This window comes from Ascaphus truei, chromosome 4 (assembly GCF_040206685.1).
Source record: "Ascaphus truei isolate aAscTru1 chromosome 4, aAscTru1.hap1, whole genome shotgun sequence".
Classification (NCBI taxonomy): Eukaryota; Metazoa; Chordata; class Amphibia; order Anura; family Ascaphidae; genus Ascaphus; species Ascaphus truei.
The window spans coordinates 406,325,261-406,346,761 of NC_134486.1; the positions used below are offsets into that span (position 1 = coordinate 406,325,261).

Sequence of the window (21,501 nt, forward strand, 5' to 3'; positions counted from 1 at the left end):
AGACGAATTATATTTACCCTGCATCATATTCACCTGTTATATCTATCCCAATATTTTCTAACATAGTTACCATGTATTCCTAGTGCGCACTATACTGTATATGACCAGCACCTACAGTAAGAAGACTTTTTGCACTCACAATTTGTATGATGCAGCAGATGAACTAGATATGGGAGATATTTTGTTTTACACAGGGTCCCTATTTATTTCCCTGTCCGTAATATAAAAGGTCCATAGAAATGTATTACATTCTTCTGGCTGCAAAAGTGAATCCCCCCAAAAATGCATTAAATGTACAGTATCAAAGCTAAAAATACCACTGTATCCTATAAGACCTTTTAACTTTGACTTAACTAAAATATATAAATACATTTTGTGTAGTTTTTTTTTTGCCCCAATTTTGCAGCCAGGAGACTTAGATATATAGTAGATGAGGTTAGATTAAAAAAAAAAAAAAAAAACAGAAAAGATAGACACACAGTATGTCCATCAAGTTCAACCTATCACTCCCGGAGATCTTCTCTCAAAATCTACCTCTTACTGACCCATTCGGAGTCTCTTAAGTAAATTAGGGAGGTTGGAAGAGTTACTTACATTATCCAGTTTATGTATTCGTTCCCAAAAGCCCCTCATTCTGAACTTCAGCAGGTTCCAGATCTCCTTGGGGTGTCCAAGAGAATTCAGGATCTCCATCTTCAGCACTACAGCGTGATCACAAATGAGATGATCGGGGATTGCTCCGAGATATTTTATCTCCCTGTGTCACGCTTTTTTTTTTTTTATTATTCAACTGGTTGGCACCAAGATCTGTTGCAATTAACAAGTAGTGACAAGTACCAGCCATGCAAGTTTCTCAGCAATGTACTTCATATTGCAGAATTTATTCACAGGCTATAATAAATCAAGCCAAATAACTGGTATCATTACCGAAGCAATATTTGATTGCCACTTCTGTTACAGATCTCAGTTCTTACCATTCAATGCATGCCCGCCTTCTAAGAGGGGAAGATCAGTCTTAGTGATTTTTATCCAGTGGTCTCATGGTATCCAAATCCCCCGTCTCTTTACTTCACTGGCACTCTTATTTCAGAACACCCCTCACTAAGGCCTAGCTAGTGTACATGAAGCAGCGAGATCTTAAAATTGTGTTATAAGTGCAAAAAAATGTGAGCTATAATTATCAATCATAAATATCAAGCATTTACCACAAGAAATGCAGCATATTTAACACTTACATTATTAAAGAGTAATACTTACCGGACATCCGTAATTAACAACAGAAAATGATATACAAGTGTGATACATTAAAATCTGATGGGCGGCAATAACTAAAAATTACTTACAAATATCCTAAATTATTATCACCTGCTTCAGGCAGGCGTTACCAGCGCCGGCTGTGAATTTCGCGGGGCTCGGTGCGTGGTGCTTTTGCGGGGCCTCTTACCTTGTCTGGAGTGGCATCTCCTCTTCCAAATGGCGCAGCGTCATGATGTCACGGCATCACGTGGCGTTACGTTGTCATAGCAATGCGGCGTCACGTTGGCATGACAACGCAAGACCATGGTGACGCCATGTGATATCATTGAAAAGTCAAGAGACTAAAGAAAATCCCAAGTTAGTGCTGTGCAGCTGATGCAGAATCCCAGCGTCACTGTTCACAATGTAATGTCCATATATTCAAGGATTTGAAGGATAGGTACGGGTGAGAGGAGAGTCAATTGTATATATGTAGATCTGGTGGCAGTGTTCCCTCTGATGTACTACAGTATATATTGAGTTCAACAATGATTCAGAGAAAACGAGGGTATACAGCAAACATTGAGCATTGAAAGAGGAGGAGGGGGGCTATATAAGCAAATTGGGTCGCAGTCCAGTGAAGACTCAGGGCAGCCCATGTGACAGTAGGGGGTAGCCAGTCTTCATAATAAAGGTGAAGTTTGACTGGTTACCCCTGAAAACCGTGGGTCCCTGGTAGCATAGTAGCACCATAAGCCAGGAGCACTGTGTATGTATAACCCAAAACCTGTCCTGTTGTGTAAACGGAACAGACCTTTCTGGCGTTGGGGTATAAGAGACAACACAAAAACTTGTGTAATATGTGGATAATGTCACTAGCGATGAATCAGAATCCTCCGAAGACCTTTCACCTCAAAAGAAAGGAGACAGAACCACAGAAAAACACTGCCATAGTGTATTATCCAAGAGACAAATGATTGGTCGAAGCTGGGATTTCGGGAGAGGGAGTTTCATGGGAGATATTTGGGTAAAAATGTACTTAGAATCTGTGTAGGAGTTTGGGGGACAAAGTTACCATTAGTCCCGTAATTCTACCCGAAGAGCCGGCAGATTCTGCGGGTACGCGTAGTGAATTACACCGGGGCTGCACAGTGTCCCCGAGAATCCTGGTTTTCGACCCCAAGTATCCCAATCTCATTTCCCCCACATATATGATGTTCCCCTGAGGTTCATAGGTGTAATAAAGAAGTTTATGTTTTATGTTTGTATAATACAGACAGTCAAGCATGAAAAGGAAAGGGGAGGGTTAATTTGACTTGTGACTTGTGATCAAAGAGAAGATAAAGCGTGGGATACCACGTGAAACGCGTTAGAGTGTCCTTTTGGCTGTTTTTATCATGCCCTAATAAATTTTTGCACCTAGGACTTGTAGTTTGTAGTTTGTGGTTTTAACAATCTTCTACAGCAGCAGCATTTCTACAGACAGTCAAGGCAATCGAAATAGGTGCCGAGATGTCTGCATACAGATGATAATAATAATAGCATGTTCTTGTATAGCGCTGCTAGCTTTACGTAGCGCTTTACAGAGACATTTTGCAGGCGCAGGTCCCTGCCCCGTGGAGCTTACAATCTATGTTTTTGGGGCCTGAGGCACCGGGAGATAAAGTGACTTGTCCAAGGTCACAAGGAGCTGACACCGGGAATTAAACCATGTTCCCATGCTTCACACTTAGTGCCAGTCAGTGTCTTTACTCACTCTCTCCCTGTGGGAGAGAGAGGCCAGCCAGGCCCTCATGGCTGGCCGGCTCAGACACATCTAAGGCTCCACATTAAAAGGCTTATTGGATCCACACACTGCAGACAAGTAATGGCAGGGGTCTGAATGAACAACATTTCAAATGCTTTCTTAACAGGAGGTAGCCGATGGACTCTGTAGATCTCTGTGCATCTGTGCATCTCGTACCGTTCCCCTGCGACTCACTATGGAACATTACGCTCCTCTGTGGATTTCTATATATGCATTATTTATATTATGTATCCTTTCATGTTTTTCATGTCTATACGAATAGCTGCTAGCATAGATACAGTTCAATGCCTCTTTTAAACCCTTTATTAGGTGACATTATGTTTTATTGGTTATAATGTACACTTTTTTGCCTTATTCACTTTAATGTACTAAGGTCTCACTGCACTTGTCTGTTTATGTAAGGGCTCCCACCCCTACATGATTATGCAGGTCCCCTTAGGCATCAGGTTGCCTTTTTTACACTCTTAGGCAGGCCTGCTGACTGGGGCCTGCCTCCCTCCCCCCTGGATGTCTGACGTCATCGCGTCACTTCGTGAAGGCACGCTGACGTCCCCAGGGGAGCCTCGGCTGCCAGTAGAAGGGCTGCTCTCTGTATGTCCCACATGTTGCAGGATCGCCATCTTTGCCTGTTACAGGCATCAGGGAGGCTGTCTCTTCACAGGCACCCGTGCTCCCCCCCTGGTGGCGCATGACATCATCATGACACGTCGAGCTGGCGTCCTGACGTCACGATGTGGGCGTCGACATCCAGGAGCATGGCAGAAGTAATCATGGAGGGGTGAGTACCTATCTATGTATATATAGTGGTGTTTTATGTGCATCCTGTAGCCCTCTCCTTTTTGCCGAAACGTTGGACCCTTTGGTGGCACATTAAATTGCATCTTCAGAAGACCGTGTGCCTGCTTCCATTTTCTTTCCACATTAAAAGAGCCAGCACCATCCAGAGACCTCCGATTCTCTGAGAACCCTGCATCCGCTGTATGGATAAGAACTGCAGTAACTGCTTAATAACCCCCTTTCTGTTCTACATACCCTGCCTGAGTTTCCAGTCTGTTGGGCAGGGGTGCAAATGATTGCTTCGGTGGGGACTACCTCCAGAAACTCTGGAGTCCACTGAAGATGGAGGTGCTGAACACCAGATAAAGAACATCAGATGTCACCAAAAGCCTGTCCTTGTCTCCATCCCATCGCAGACAGCTCAGCTCTCCTGTACCCTCACAGGTACGCTGCACCACTGACACTTGTAGCTGAAGCAGTATTTCCCGGGGGGGGGGGGGGTACATGTGTTATATATACATAGTGAAACAACGACGTCTTAGCTATATCCTTCAACATCTGTGGTGGATGTTAGGATATTAGATAGAAGAGAGTTATTATTATTTATAAATACTTAACAACCTCCACAGCGACCAATAGTGAAAAATAAATGTCCCTTTAGTATGTATCGGGATTTAACATGTATAAACACCTACCATAATCATCCTGATAAACAAGGTCAGTCTAAATATATAAACCGTAGTTGAATTCAGGAGTGATATCTATATTAGTACCAACTCAAAATAAATGGTATTATATATGAGACATACAGAAAATGTTAAATAACTTGTTGTAGGTACCAGTATAATGATAGGACATATTACCTATAACCTATATTTGGTATTCTGAATCTATAATGCAGAGAGGAGTCATAAGTATTACAAACACGTCTTCATATTGTGAGTCATACCCTAGTCAGTAATTTGGGTGAAGTTGTTTCAGGGTTACTCTGGGTCAATGCCCTACAGTATAGTGAACTGGTTTCACCTCAACAGGATCAAATCATCAGGGTTGTGAAATTACATTCAACAGCACCCTTTGTGATATATGTTAGCCTTCTGTGGAATGAACATGTACAGTCTTAATAGACCTAAGTAGATATATATTGATATGTAATCTACTATTAAAGAGATAGGTAGGGTATACAGTAGCTATCACCATGTACCCCCTATATAAGAAACTACTCACTGTATATAGGCAGAATGGTGTCCTGTACTTGAATAGGTAAAATAGACCCAAGTACTGTAGTAACAAGTCTGTACTTTATTTGTATCCATGGTACAGACTTATTACTACTTGAGTCTATTTTATCTATTCAGGTAAAATAGGCGCCTCTGAGTTTCAGACCTGGATCTCAAGTGACCATCATCTACCGGCCATTTTACGATTTGCACCTAAAGCATCTGCCTATGCAGTCGACAGACAAGATGAAATTGTGGGGCTTAAGTAGCTAAGACTACCCCATTGATGGCATAATTCAAGGGCTGTTGTATATACTGCAGCTCAACACCAACAAACCCACCCCATGGAAGTGGAAGCCTTGGTATGTCCCGAGCCCCGGGAACATCCAAGTTCCTCCATCATATTGGGGACCAACGATGATGTGGTGCGGGCCCTGATCTGGGCCTATCTGCAAGAAGCTGCCCAATTACCCCTATCCTCTCTATGTATTCACTCAGTATTCGGCCTAACGTTCAGGGCAATAGAACAAGTTCCACCCAACTGGCGGGGTGGAGATAGACTAACCCAATTGGCTAAAAAGGAGACCCTATGGATTTACAAACTCAAAACCCTGGCACCACAGGGCTTAAACATTGATATTGATATTGGGGCATTTTTGTAGAAGTAGAAGTTTCTGTAGATGTTTTTGTAGAGGCTTTTTTGTAGAAGTTTCTATAGAAGCATCTACATATCCCCAATGCATACATTCTATGATCCATGATTCTCTGACCATGTTTCTTTCTCCTCCTTTTTTCTCCCACCTTCTCTTAGGCCCATAATGCTTGCCGTTTACATTTGTATTATAAATAATTGTTTTAAACTCTGTGAACATTATGTGAATTAGCCTGTGCTTTTTGAATTATCCATCAGCACAGTATACATCTGTAGGGATCTATCCCTTTAGAAATCTATAAATATGAGTAGATGCTTTAATTCACTAATAAGGCTTTTTAGTGTTTTAGCCTTTTTGTACTTTTTATATTCATGTATTTATTAATATATGTATGTATTAATTTATTTTTTCCTTTTATACTTGCCAAGTATTTTATCATGTATTAACCATTTTTTATACTGTTATATCAACAAGGTATTGTTTAGTTGATAAATTTGGGAACCAGCTCGGTTGGAATAATAAGTGCCCTATTATTGGCTCAGTTATTTGGGGATTAGGAAACTAATACGAGTCACCCACAAGAGGGAGCTGTTTCCATATTTATGCCAGGGTATGACGTTATTACAGAGTCAAAGCTGACAATTGCACTGCACACTTCCATGTCTAAAGTGCAACCACATCACTCGTCCTCTCCTCTCGGCCCCTCCCTTCCCCCCCCTCTCCCCTACTGTCTAAACACTAGACAAACAGTTAATATGCGTCCCAATACTATAGGCGTTACATCAAAGGGTGCAGCTAATCACCCAATTAGGGGAAGGGTTGTTGCGCCTATATAAAGCAGTATTAACGAGCAGCCGGCAGGAACCTGACGAAGCATCATTTGCGAAACGCGTAGTTCCCTGTCGGTGCTCGTAGTGTCTAGGACCCAGGCGGCCACCGTACTTCCGGCCAGATCCCCTGATACCGGTCCCGCAGTCGGACGCGCCCACGGGAGTACACCGGGAAGGAGTGGATCTTCCAGATCTACATGCGGCTGTTACTGGGCTTTTATCTGTTATTTGGGCATCTGGGAGAGGAGCCATCCGCACTCTGCACCCATTGTGGGGTATTATTGATGAGACGTATTTGATCACCCACCATCCCCTAACCAGGCTGACACCATTCTGATATCACTCTGAGGGAAGGGGCTCACACAAGGCCGTGTGAGTTGTGCTTATATATTTATATTATTTTCTAATTCATCTCACCGCTGTAACATCTATTCAGCTATTGCTTCCATCACCCTCCTCTGAGGGAAGGGTCTCACACTAGGCCGTGTGAGTCATTGTTGTATATTTGTATTTATCACCTGTTATCTGCATCCTACCTCATTCCCTCTCCCCCCTTTCTCTCCCCCCCTTCTCAAGCGATAATATTGTTTAAATCAATATATGCACTAATCACCTGTGTATACCATTGTCTCTTTTATTTTTTGAGATTAACATCTTGCGCTGACCACCATCCTGTATCCATTCAATGAGTAGTGTTATAGGATCTCTGCCCAAGAAGGATTTGGGCAATTGGTCAACCTTGAAAAGGGGTTGACAGAGATTCCACCAGGGGGAGTGAGACACATGGCCACCGTACCTAACTACCCGGGCCGCGATGAAGCCGACTGGTACTTTTCACTAGAGACCATGCCCGAAAAGGATGCCAAGAGGGGGTTAAAGGTGGTGCCAGAGATGAAGTGGAAGTCTTCACTTCCTCTCTGGTTCAAAGTGACCATCGAGAACATCTCGCCTCCTACTATACGGTTGACGTCGGTCAAGCGCTGTGGCAAATATACCCCGTGGTGCCAGTAGAATCTCTAGCTCACGTAAATGCGGCTACCATTCAGGAAACCCCTCCTGGATTGCCATTTGACTTTGGTGAATCATCCTTGCCACCGGAATGGAAGCAGCGTTTGAGCGACAAGTTGGCTGAACGCAAGGAGGTGTTCTCCACCAGTGAGATGGATGTGGGCTGCAGCAAGTGTGCTCAACACACGATCCAACTGGACGATGCCACTCCATTCCGGGAGCACTCCAGACGCATAGAGCCCAGAGATGTGGATGATGTGAGGGACGTCTTGAAGGAGATGGAGACGGCAGGTATTGTAACGGAGTCCTGTAGTCCATTTGCCCCTCCTATTTTGGTAGTGCGGCAGAAGAACAGATCTGTGCGCCTATGCGTGGACTACCACACTCTGAACCGCCGCACGGTCCCGGACCAATATACCTTGCCATGGATTGAAGAGATCCTCAGCACGCCTTATCCAGCAGTCAGTAGTTCAGCGTGCTGGACCTGAGGTCTGGATACTACCAGGTACCCATGAGCCCGAAGACCAGGAGAAGACAGCGTTTGTCTGCCCCCTGGTGTTTTACCAGTTCACCCGGATTCCCCAAGGCATTTATGGTGAACCTGCAACATTCCAGAAGTTAATGGAAAAGACCATTGTTGATATGAATACCCGGGAATGTCTGGTCTATCTGGACGATATCAGCGTGTTCGGAAGAACGTTAGAAAAACACGAATAACGACTTCTGAAGGCTCTGGATCGACTGGGAAAAGGAGGCCTGAAGTTGTCTCTGCTGCTTCTTTTGCACTTCGGTCACCTATGTGGGCCACGTAGTGTCCGCAGAAGGAGTGGCTACCGACCCCGCTAAGGTTGAAGCCATGGTGAACCGGTCCAGACCAGATAATGTGATGGAGCTACGATCCTTTCTGGGGTTTTGTGGATACTACCGAAGATTCATAGAGGGGTACTCAAGCAGTGAAGATCTACCCAGAAGAGCCTCGGCAAAAAGATGCAACCCCGCGAACACCGTTTGGGGACAAATGAACTTCTGTCTGTGAAAAGGCCTTCACAGGGCTTGAAGAAGAGTCTCACTGAAGCCCCTGTCTCGCTTATGCAGACCTGGAGCAACCGTATATCCTACACTTGGATGTCAGCTTCAACGGACTGGGAGCGGTATTACACCAAAAATACCCTGCAGGCCTCCGGCCTGTAGCGTATGTCAGTCGCAGCCTAACGGCGAGCAAGCAGCACTACCCAGTCAATAAACTGAAATTCCTAGCGCTCGAGTGGGCTATTGTGGATAAGATTCACGACAATCTATACGAGGTCTCCTTTCAAGTGCGAACCGACAACAACCCATGACATACATCTTGACATCCGCCAAGTTGATTGTCTAACTATCAGTTCATGCTAAAGTACAAGCCGGGGCCATTGAACATCGGAGCTGATGCTCTGTCCAGAAGGCCTGGACTGAGTGCAACGCCAGATGATGGCTCGTGGGAAGAACTTCCTGGCCCTGGAATTCGGGCAATGTGCTCCACAACGGCTATACAGGCATACCCCGCATTAACGTACGCAATGGGACCGGAACATGTATGTAAAGCGAAAATGTACTTAAAGTGAAGCACCACCTTTTTCCCACTTATCGATGCATGTACTGTACTGCAATCATCATATACGTGCATAACTGGTGTAAATAACGCATGTGTAACAGGCTCTATAGTCTCCCCACTTGCGTACAGCTTCGGTACAGATAGAGAGCCGGTATTGCTGTGCAGGACGTGCTGACAGGCGCATGCGCGAGCTGCCGTTTGACTATTGGGCGATATGTCCTTACTCGCGAGTGTACTTAAAGTGAGTGTCCTTAAAACGGGGTATGCCTGTAGTGGAGAACAAAGTAGCCTTTTCCGAACTCAGAGTGGCGGACTCATTGGAGTGTCAGTCAAAAGCACTTCCTGCAACATACTGTCATCCAGAAGGTATGTCCATCACGCAAGACTCCATAATAACCTGGAAGGGGTTAGTGATGCACCAGATGCGAGTTCTGGTGGCTAAAGCCATACACCGGGCTATTCAAGAAGATAATCCCTCTTTAGTGAATCGCGCTCCTGCTAACACGGTCGCTATTCTTATGAGGGAATGGGAAAAGTTTCAAATAGACCGTGGCCTCCTATATAAGTCTTTCCCTATCACAACCACACAGATAGGAGACAACTAGTCCTGCCCAAAAGGTTTCAGGACCAGTTCTTTACACGATCTCGAACACTTGGGGGTGGACAAGATGTTCGGACTCACAAAAGACCGATTCTTCTGGCCCAAGATGTGGGAATCAGTGGAGCACCATTGCCGAAGGTGCCTGCGGTGCATACAGTGAAAAATCCTGCCTACACGTGCAGCCCCCACGGTTCACCAAAAGAGCTCGGGTCCCATGGACCTGTTCTGTATGGATTTTCTCTTCATCGAGGCAGACTCAAATGGTATCGGGAATGTCCTGGTAGTCACAGACCATTGCACCCAATACGCTCAAGCGGTTCCTACCAAAGACCAGAAAGCGAGGTGCATGCCCAACGGCTGAGGGGATGGCTGCTTGAGTGAACAGCTATGCACACACCCGGCATTAAAAAGCTTCAAACGGCAGTAAAATCATTTAATAACAATTTATAAGGGCAGTCCTCCGATCGCATGAGACTGACCACAAGATCACAAAAGAGGAAGAATTCACTGGATTTAAAAGCATACTTCCAAAGCTCTGACATGGTGCATGCAGAGAGAGATGTAGCTCAAGCCTCCAGCTACGGCTCCGATTCAGAGCGGGAGTCACGGGGGAGAGGAGTGCCAGCCTAGAGAGGCAATTAATAATAAAGAGTGACTTAAAAAAGCTCTATAATGATCTAAAGTCTATCTTTCAAGCAGACATCACTTAGGGAAAAAATGGACACCACAATAAAAGCCTAAATGGGAAAACGACGGCTTACCTGAAATCACAGATGGCTGAAGTGGCTGAGAGACAGGAGGACTCTGAAAACAGAGATAGGCGCAATAATGTCAGAATCCAAGGAATTCCAGAAGCCACAACTGATATTGAGGAGCATATTTAAAAATGGCTGTCCACCATGCTTCCTGGGCAAATCTGAGGCAAAGCTACAAATGGAAACATGAAGACACGTTATATCTGTGGCGCTGGGTCAAGTACATATATGCAAAAGTATTACAATGGTATCAATTGGCGCAATGGCGCTAAACAATTTTTAAGATAAATGATTAAATATATAATTAAATATACAACCAGATGGTGATAAGATAATTCATTGATGATCTCAGCAGACGGTGATCAAACATGGAAAGAGAAAAAGACAAACATAGTGTAATACTGTAAAACACTAAACCAACAAACAAACAAAAACTAACAATGTTGCTGAAACACACAGTGGACTAAAAAATGTAAAAGGATATATTTAATATGCTATAAAAACTTCATAAAACATATGACACAATAATGACAAAGTGAAGGTCCCAAACGATATCTGGCCGGATTGCCCGCTTACCGGAGCCAAGAAGGTAAAAGGCAGTGGATATATTAGAGAGTATCCCCTCTCACAGTAGCTGGCACAGCTCCCACACCTTCCTCTGGCGTCTGCCACGTGTTTAGACGTTCATCCACGCTGTCGCAGGGGCAAGGGCAGGGAACGCTGGCTGAATGTACTGCTTCTGTCCTTAGCAGTTGGAGCATGCGCAGAAGCGCCCGGCACAGGGCAGATGGAGCCGCAGATTCTCCTGCTCCTTGCGGTCGCGTGCAGGCAAATGGCGGCAAATTCAAAAGATGCTTTCAGGGGAGCAGCCACACGGCAGAGTAAGCAGTGGATATCGGCAGCAGATGGCAACGCAGAGATATCAGGGACCACCCATATCAGTGGTCCCTGATATCTCTGCGTTGCCATCTGCTGCCGATATCCACTGCTTACTCTGCCGTGTGGCTGCTCCCCTGAAAGCATCTTTTGAATTTGCCGCCATTTGCCTGCACGCGACCGCAAGGAGCAGGAGAATCTGCGGCTCCATCTGCCCTGTGCCGGGCGCTTCTGCGCATGCTCCAACTGCTAAGGACAGAAGCAGTACATTCAGCCAGCGTTCCCTGCCCTTGCCCCTGCGACAGCGTGGATGAACGTCTAAACACGTGGCAGACGCCAGAGGAAGGTGTGGGAGCTGTGCCAGCTACTGTGAGAGGGGATACTCTCTAATATATCCACTGCCTTTTACCTTCTTGGCTCCGGTAAGCGGGCAATCCGGCCAGATATCGTTTGGGACCTTCACTTTGTCATTATTGTGTCATATGTTTTATGAAGTTTTTATAGCATATTAAATATATCCTTTTACATTTTTTAGTCCACTGTGTGTTTCAGCAACATTGTTAGTTTTTGTTTGTTTGTTGGTTTAGTGTTTTACAGTATTACACTATGTTTGTCTTTTTCTCTTTCCATGTTTGATCACCGTCTGCTGAGATCATCAATGAATTATCTTATCACCATCTGGTTGTATATTTAATTATATATTTAATCATTTATCTTAAAAATTGTTTAGCGCCATTGCGCCAATTGATACCATTGTAATACTTTTGCATATATGTACTTGACCCAGCGCCACAGATATAACGTGTCTTCTAGTTCTATATCTGACCTGGGGGGTCAGAGTTATATCACAGGCTGCGGGCCTCTCCCTTTTTAGATTAGCGCTACCTTTTTTTCCGTCTACAAATGGAAACATGCCATAGGGCCCTGTGATCTAGGCTATTATTTGAGGAGCAACCAAAAAATGTAATACTCCGATTTCATTATTTTAAAACACAAGAAGCGGGGGGCGTGGCTGGACACAGAGTGCAAAAGATGCATGTCACCTCTGCTCCTTCAAGGGGAATAAATTAACAAAAAAAAAAGAGCAGATAAAAGGTTAGAAAGAAGTTAAAAAATCAGCTCGACCACCTGGGCAGTATGCCCCCAATACAAAAAAGATTTTGTTGGTTCCTTAAAGGTCCTTTTGAGAGCCCTAGACCCCAGAGATCATTCCCTCACCCCCTGCTCCAAACTTGTAATTGGCCGTTGGGACCACGCGACACACTACGGAGAATGAAAGACAGCGGCGCTCCGGGAGTCCAGTGGGGAACAGACTGAGTGTCGGGACAGCTGTGGTGAACAGCGGAACCCCCCTGGCGAGGCTCCAAAACTCCCCGCTACAGTCCTCTGTAGCCGCGAGGTAAGACAGAGGCAGCACCATCATCAACGCTGCAGGCTCAGCTGCCTCCTTCGCTCCTCCCTCCCCCCACCCCCCACCGGCGCACAACACAACACAGAATAAACAAAAATCTCTACTCGGTGTGATGCGCTGCTGGACTGGGGAGGCTTCGCATTTTGGGCATAAGCCCAAAGGGCATATTATTTCCTTTATCGGTCCTCCTTGGCCATCGCTATTTACATGTAATTTAGTGCACTTCAATGCTAGTCCTGTGGTGCTCTCCAAGGAAGGGAGGATGTGAGAGGCGGTGCAGCTGCCTTAGAAGGAAATGTGTAGACCGGACTGCAATACTCCTTGATACAAAAAGTTTATTAATGGCACATTAAAAACAGTAAGAGAACAACTATTACGCGTTTCGCGTGGTCCCCCACGCTTTATCAAAGCTGTCCAAGGCTTGTTACCCATTCATAGCATATGCGGGTGTGTAGCGCTTCCGCATTCACATTTCATTACTGTCAGGGGCAGCCTACAGACTAACATTGTTTACCCACGGACTACATGTGGCCATCACAATTTGTAAGCATTTAATTGTATCCTTATGCTAAGCTGTGTAAGAGCTGCCAGTATGTTACTATGCTATAATCATTCATTTTGCTTGTGGACGTGTAGAACTTCTGCACTTACCCTTTGTGGATGAGAGTGGCAGCCCAGCAGTCAACATTGGCTGTACACGGGTACTCTTTGTGTTTACTTTTGGACTAAGCTCTGATTGGCCATTGTTGTATTGTGTATTAACTGTAGTTTGGAGAGTGGTTCAATATTTAAGACCATTATGTTAAGTATCTCCATCCAAAAATTTGCTATGCTCCAATGGGGTTTACGTAAGCCTAAATGGCGATATACATGTACAGCTGAGCTGCCGGTAGTCCACACAGAACCAAGTGGTTCCGTCCTTCTTAGGTACCAGAACTACCGTACAAGCCCAAGGCTCTGAGATGCTAGAATTACCCCTATGGCCAGCATCTCTTCTACATCTTTCTCTATGCTACTCTACCTCTGCTGATACTTTGTAGGCATACTTACAGTATGCAGAATTCTTTGCTCACCTGTAAGCACTGGGTGCTCTGTAATATGTGTTCTGCCTGGCTTGTCCGTGAACAGAACCCTCTGCTGCTCTAGCATAGCCCTTGCTTGCACCCTCTGCTGTACATTGAGCTGGGACCCTATCTCAACCTTCTCTACTGTGCCTTCCTGCCTAGATTCCCGTAGGAGGTCAGGCAGAGTATTGCTCGCCAGGTCCCCCATCGGTGGGCTACAATGATGCCACATTCTGTGTAAAATACTCATCCAACATGTTAATGTGATAGGTCCTAGTTCTTCCTGACTCTCCATGTAACTTTACAACATAGTTGCACTCGTTCATCTTTCTAAGACCGTGTACGGTCCAGACCAGCCAGCCAGCCATTAATTTGTTCTGCCGAGTGGGCTTCAGCACAAGTACTTGCTGTCCTGGGATGAATGATCTGCTACGGGCATTTTGATCATACCAAGTCTTCTGCTTGGTCTGAGCTTCCCTGGGATTGTCCTGTGCCAACCCCATATGCATTTCTAACCGGTCCCTGAGATCTACCACATACTGAAGCACAGATGCATCCGTATTGGTAGTCTCCCCTTCCCATCCCTCACGGAATAAGTCAAGAGGTCCCCGTACCCTGCGACCATATAGCAGCTCGAAGGGAGAGAACCCGGTAGATTCTTGCGGTACCTCTCGGTATGCAAACAGCAAGTGCTGCAAATTAATATCTCAATCTTTTCCTTCAGCTTCTATAAAGGCTCGCAGCATCTGCTTCAGGGTACCATTGAACCACTAACATAAACCATTTGTCTGGGGGTGCTAAGGGGTCGTGCACTGGTGCTTCACCCCGCACGCATCCCAGAGACACCAACATGGTGACCCTTGATCAGTTGAATCTCACTAGGGAAACCTACTCTAGTGAAGATAACTAACAATACCTTTGCTACTGCCCTAGCATCGAAGGTGGCAATTGCTACAGCCTCAGGGTACCTGAGATACGGGACACAAGCAGACTTAGTGGCACCAGCTTGGTAGCCAACTGGTCTCTCGGAACCAGGAACTTGGAAATCGCCAGCTCATATACAGTGCAAAAAACATTTACCATTTACACACAATGTTAAAATAAAAATATTTCACAATTTCTTCTAAGTCCCTCGTTTCCTAGGTTTGATTGAAAAGACGCACACGTTCAGTTTCAGCGCTCCTAGACCTTCCTATAAGAAAATGTTTTAAAAGCTGAATGAAATAATGCTTTGGTTCAATTTCACAGTTACTTTTCTAAACACATAGGAATCTGGACTAGACATGAAATCAACCTTATCGCTGGTTGAAGTACCCCAGAACCTCTATACCTGGTTCTGGTGATCTGGGCATATACTGGGGACCCCCATTAACCTAGGGACCCCTGACTGTACCTGGTATACACATATCCCTATGCCCCATTTACCTTTCTGGTCTTTGCTGAAGCAGGGAAGTCGTGCAACTGCTTTCCAGGGAAGTATAGGAAAAAAGAACAAACAGCGCACAACTCATAGTGTAATGAATTCAAATTATATTGAAAAAAGTGAAGATGGTGATATATGCACGTACAGAAAAAATTATGTTATCTGGCAGTACATGAATTGTGGCACATGTTACCAACTGGAGTCAGCGTTCACACAGGTTCCTCATCCAAACGACAACAGGATCCAGCATCCGCCGGTAATCAAGGGACCCCGTCAACTACGGACACCGTCCCAGCTTCCCGACACCGTCTGTGTTCCGGATATGTGTCCTGATTGTGTATCAAATACACCACTCAGCAGCCGCTTGAGTTTAATACCCTCAGGATTTCTCGCCAAAGTTCAACGCTACTTACTCAATCCGGCATTGAGTCCTGCGCAGAATTTCCTGTAGACGCCAGATAGACGTCACTCGACCCACGTCATAGAGTGATTGTCAGATGTATTCCGGGACGGAACAGATGAAAACAATGGAACGCTGGCTTTAATAGCTTAATAAAGCTCAAAAGTGCTCACACATTAGTAGAGGTGTTAGCTCCATAAAGCACACATCCTACGCGTTTCGTTATAAACTTCTTCAGGGATATAAATGCAAGTGATCAAACCCTATGTTTAAATACCGTGCGAACATCCATGATTGGCTCGAAATGGGGGGTGGTGGGGTGGGGGTTACCACCAATCACGGAGCTCGACAATGGTGTAACAAATCACTAATTACATTATGACAAATTGTTATGCACATGATACTAAAATATGTCCCACATAAGCAGCCGCAGGACTAAATTTCCCATAATCCTCTGGGGTAGTCCAGCCAATAGGGCTCTAACAGCAGGATGTACAAGATATCCTCCGTGGAAGGAAAAACCTGCGAATGAGTCTGGACGGAGGTACCAAGGAGACAGGAAGCAGTAGCTTCTTGGGCTAGGCCTAGAACTTGCCCAATAGGCCCCAGTTAGGTCCTGAGTCATATTAGAGACAGTGTTGTAGGGAAGGCCCCAGATAGGGACGCTCCCTTTTATACTAGCACTGTACTACCGCGCTGGGACCAGGCCACAAGCCCCATAGACATTTTGTGAAACCCTCCGGCTGGAGCTTACACGGCACGGAGGATCCAGACCCTTTAGGAGAGAGGGGATTTGTGTTGGAGTCCACACTTCATGGGACCCGCTACAACACAGCACCAGGGTACTGAAGTACACAGGCAGGTACCAAACGTGCACCAACATTTTCAGGGGCAGCGCTACCTCATACATGGGTGGAAATTTCTGGGATGGACACAAGGGGTTATTTGTGCCAAGGCACCAGTAGTACTTTGGGGGAACCACCACGTGTTGGGTCACTGTGTTATACTGTGGGTACCGTTTATTGTGTTATCTGTGTTTAATGTGTGTACAGTAAAGATTAGTTATATACTTTGTGTGGATAGGATTTTCTCTTTTTATAAGGTTGAATTATTATCATGTTCTCTTATCTTTATGTATATGGCTTGAACATTCTTCTTCATTGTATATTGATCATGTGATTATTATACTTTGTTACTATCGTTATGTTTTTCACTGAATTTTCGAAATGGAATTATCTCTTTTAGATAGATCTGTCTATATCTTTATGTACTAGCAATGTTGCATTTAATGTTTTGTTAATATCTATTTGGGGATTTATCTACATTATATATATATATATATATATATATATATATATATATATATATATATATATATATATATATATGATTTTGTAATGCATATATTCGGCATCTTGATAAGGGCACCCTTGGATTAATTGATTTAATAGTTTGATTGTTTATTATTATTATTATTTTTATATTCCTAATAGATCCAAGGGACTTGCATTATGAATTCCTAGATCTTCCAAACATAGTTCATTGTTTTTAAATCACGTTTTTACTTTAGTATACTCTTGCATTGACTTTCTTTGTTATTGTCTGCGGGGTATTATGACATGTGTGCCCTTTCTTATGACTTATGTTATTTTGGTCCATTTACTCACTCCGTAGTGACGTTATTGACGTCATCCCTATGGTTACCTTTTATTGTTAGTAGACAATCATCAGCGTGGCTTGCTCCGTTACATCACTTCCGGTGTACGGATTCAAGCCAATCAGCATCTTGTAATGCTCCGCTGCGTCACTTCTGGTGGGCGGATACAGGCCATAAGAAGGGGCACCAAGTCGACACTCTGTACTCTCTGACGATGCGCCAATCATGGCGTGAAACGCGTAAGAGCTATCCTTTTCTGCACCATGTTGTCGCTCATTCAATAAAGAAGTTTTTTTACCTGATCGGCTGTTATCCTGGATTTACCCCTCGTTTGCACGGCTGTGCTCCGCTTCACCTTCCCCTTGGGGAATTACTATCTAGTTATATACTTTGTGTGGTACAGTACCGACCAAGTTTATTCTAAAACGGCTAGAGCCGCAAGCCGCGAGGTTTCCCGGCTTTGATGGCGAATCCCCTCGGCGTGCTGCGCGTCACCGATGCGCGGTCACGCTTCATTGGGAGGGTGCACACACGGCGTGCGTGCCCAGGGAGCCCTGGTGTCCCGCGATGTGGGGGATGCGGTGGGGGGCTCCGGGGAACCCGGTGGACCCGGAGAGGAGAGGGGGGTGCCTCGATCGGAGGACGGATCCTCCGAGGCTCCGGCGCGTGCACGGGACACCTCGGCGCGCGCCCGGAATCTGTCGCGGCCGAGACCGGGTAAATGTTAGAATAAACTCGGCCGCGACAGTATATTGCTTACTACTGTGTACATTATACTGTGTATAATAGGTGGAGGCGCTGCATGTAAAGAGAAAGAGCTCACCCCAGTCTCCCAGAGGCTGAGGCGTAGGCCTCCTTTGAGCAACAGGAACAGCAGCCCACGTAGTCGCCCACGTGGTTCCCTTAGGCATAAGCAAAAGGGGCTTCAGGAAGAGAAAAAGCGACCCTCTACATAAAAAAGACAAAAGACCAGGAGGGGAGGGCGGAAGATTAAGAACACGGCCTAACGGCCCGTCAATAAGTGTGCAAAGTCTGGTTATTAACCTCTCAGATTACCCCATACCAGAAATGGAACTGTCTGTCCTGCCTAAAGGGCCTTCTTTTGTCCCCACAATCTTACCAAGACAATTTGACGTGGAAATAGAACTTTTCAAACTTGAGGAAATTAAATTTAAAATCTTTATTTTCCAGCAGAGATCGTGATGTGCAGTATCAACAGCAGCAATCGCAGGTACCTTCAAACACCACAAACATATGTGCAATTAAATCCAAATTTATTGCACCAGTGAAGAACTCTGCTGTTAATGTTTTTATGAGAATGATCAAAAAAGATAGGACTAATTATTTTAAGAAAAAACATCACACGGCATATAACCTCACATTAGAGGGAAATAAATCCCTAAAAAAGTTGACGGACAACCATGAGATTATACTCAAACAAGCTGACAAAGGGGGGGCATTGGGTTTACAGAATTACACCAATTATCAGACGGAGGCAATGAGGCAGCTTTCTGACAGTAGCTGTTACTGTACATTAAATTGGACCGTGACCCGACTCTACAGTACCAACAAGAGGTTAATAGCCTTTTACAACTGGGATTAGGTAACATGTGGATTAGTGAGAAACAATTTTACTTCTTGACCATGAAGAATCCGAGACGTCCAGTTTTCTATATGCTACCTAAGGTAAATAGGAGTCTATACAATCCCCCAGGGAGGCCAATAATATCGGCTACAAACTATTAACCAGCCCCTAGCCATATATGTCGATATGATTCTACAACCTCTGGTGATCAACAGCAGATCCTATGTAAGGGGCACCTTTGACTTCCTTGATAAAGCAAGTGGTACCATTAAATGAGAAAAAGGTATTTTTAGTCACTACTAGCTGAGATACCTGGCGTTACCCGGTATTTCATTTTCCCGCTCCCCTTCCCGCATTCACAGCTCCATTCCCCCCGCCCCCCTGTTCCCAGCTACCCACCTATTCACAGCTGTGGCCCCCCTTTCACACCTGTGGCCCCCCTTTCACGCCTCTGTCCCACCCCTTGATAGTTCAGTTCCCCCCCTGCACAGCTCCATTCCCCCCCCCCCCTCGTTCACAGCTGCCATCCCACGGTGCTCAAAGCTCCATTCTCCCCCCTCGTTCACCGCTGCGGGCCCCCGACGGTCACAGCTCCATCCCCCATTCCCCCCCGGTAAGCTCCGTTCCCACCCCTTCACAGCTCCACACATCAGTCTCCCCCTACTGCACATCACTCTCCCCCCCTGCAGGTCACCTCACTCTCCCCCCCTGCAGGTCACCTCACTCTCCCCCCCTGTACCATACATCACTCTCCCACCCCTGCACCATACATCACTCTCCCACCCCTGCACCATACATCACTCTCCCACCCCTGCACCCCTCATCACTCTTCCCCCCCTGCACCCCTCATCACTCTCCCCCCCTGTCTCTGGTGCTCGTTCCCCCCCTCTGTCCCGGGCCCTCGTTTCCCCCCGTCCCCGGCGCTTGTTGCCCCCCTGTCCCTGCCACTTGTTTCCCCCCCTGTCCCGGCGCTCATTCCCCCTTCCCTCGTCCCCTGGCGCTCGTTCCCCTGCCCCCCGGTGCAACCCCCCCCCCCCCCAGGAGTGTACGGCATGTGGTCATCACTCGATCAGAGGCCACGTGGTGTGAGGATGGTGTGAGTCTCACGGCCTGCGTAGCCCTGGCCTTGACGTCTCACCCCACCACAGCGGCCAATGAGAGCGAAAGCCGTGGGCAGGCGGCAACACATCACAAAACACACAAACCCACAGACAAACATTTCAGTTTTATATATATATAGAACAAAAATAGGTATAAGTGGCATACCACTGTTGATAAAAATAAAGAAAACGTATTATGCTTGCGGTGCTCACCTCCTGATGATCCCGGCGTCTCAAGGCTGGATCCAAAGACTGGTAAAGAATGTAGAAAAGAAAAAGCATACACAAGGCTAATGGAGAGTTAAAGAAACTTAAATCTATATTAAATCATCAGAGCTAATACACAGGTAACATTTCAGGACTCAAGGTCCTATCCTCAGACCCAACAGTTTTATATATATGGATGGATGCTACAAGTTTATGTACTATTATTCCCCATACTGACAGGCTTGAGGTAGTGAAAAAGAAATTAGAGACATTATATACAGTAGATCCCCCTGTGGACTATATAACGTTACTCACATTTCATTTTCCACAAAAACTATTTTAGATTTCAGACCACATACTACCTACAAGTAATGGGAACAGCTATGGGAAGTAATGTAGCGCCATCCTATGCTAATTTATACATGTTGAATTTTGAAGAGTATTTAATCTTTCCCACAGTATATGACAACAAAATGCTGTATTACTGTCGATATATAGACGACGTGTTCTTTATCTGGGAGGGGACATCAGAGGAACTTATTAAAGTTTTTAATTATTTGGATCAGCTCCCCACTCCGGTGTGTTTCACCAAAAACTGGAGTGAGACACAGATTTCTTTTTTAGATGTCCTCCTCACATACACAGATAATGAATTGCATACCAATTCATATCGGAAACCTACTTATAGAAATGCCACTTTACATGCCACGAGTTTCCATCCGAAGGCATTGAAAGAGATGCTACCATTTTCACAGAATGGTACATGCAACAAGAATAGTCGACCGACCATAACAGTTGGCTCAGACCATCATAGATATTACAGAAAAAACTGTGGAAATGGCGGTCACTGCTCACCGAACTTCGGAATCACCCAAGCGCAGTATAAATAAGGACAGCTTATCGTGAGTACTGGCCAGCTGATAGTAAGGTGTGGGACACAGGGTGCGGTGAGAGAAGCTATTGAAAACTCCGTGAGTATCTTGTGGGATGTGCTGCAGCGACGCTTTCAGGGATACTTTGGACTGTTATAAGCTTATTAGCCCCCCACCCTGGGTGAGTCCGTTATAAACACACCAAGGACATTTACAAGCCTATCTAGTTCATTTACCCCCACACTCTGACACAACCGAGGGAATTAAGAGGATGTTTTCTGTATGATACATTTATTACGTCATTGCTATAGATAGAGCACTAGTCTTTGAAGTTTATTCCTCAGTTTTTTTCACCACCACAGTTATTAAGACTCGTTTTGTGGTACCAGGGCATCAGCCATCAGTGGTTGAGAGAGCACTCACGAATG

At 45.4% G+C, this 21,501-nt stretch overlaps 1 protein-coding gene across 3 annotated transcripts in view; it reads right to left on the bottom strand.

Moving 5' to 3' along the window:
- Positions 1 to 740, bottom strand: part of LOC142493939 (squalene synthase-like) — a 92,127-nt gene extending 91,387 nt beyond the window's left edge. For all 3 annotated transcript variants that reach the window (XM_075598713.1, XM_075598714.1, XM_075598712.1), the window contains exon 1: positions 595 to 740. In XM_075598713.1, coding sequence (XP_075454828.1) covers positions 595 to 693 — 99 coding nt within the window. In that variant the 5' untranslated portion in view covers positions 694 to 740. The remainder of the gene's footprint in view (positions 1 to 594) is intronic.
- Positions 741 to 21,501: the final 20,761 nt, after the last annotated feature.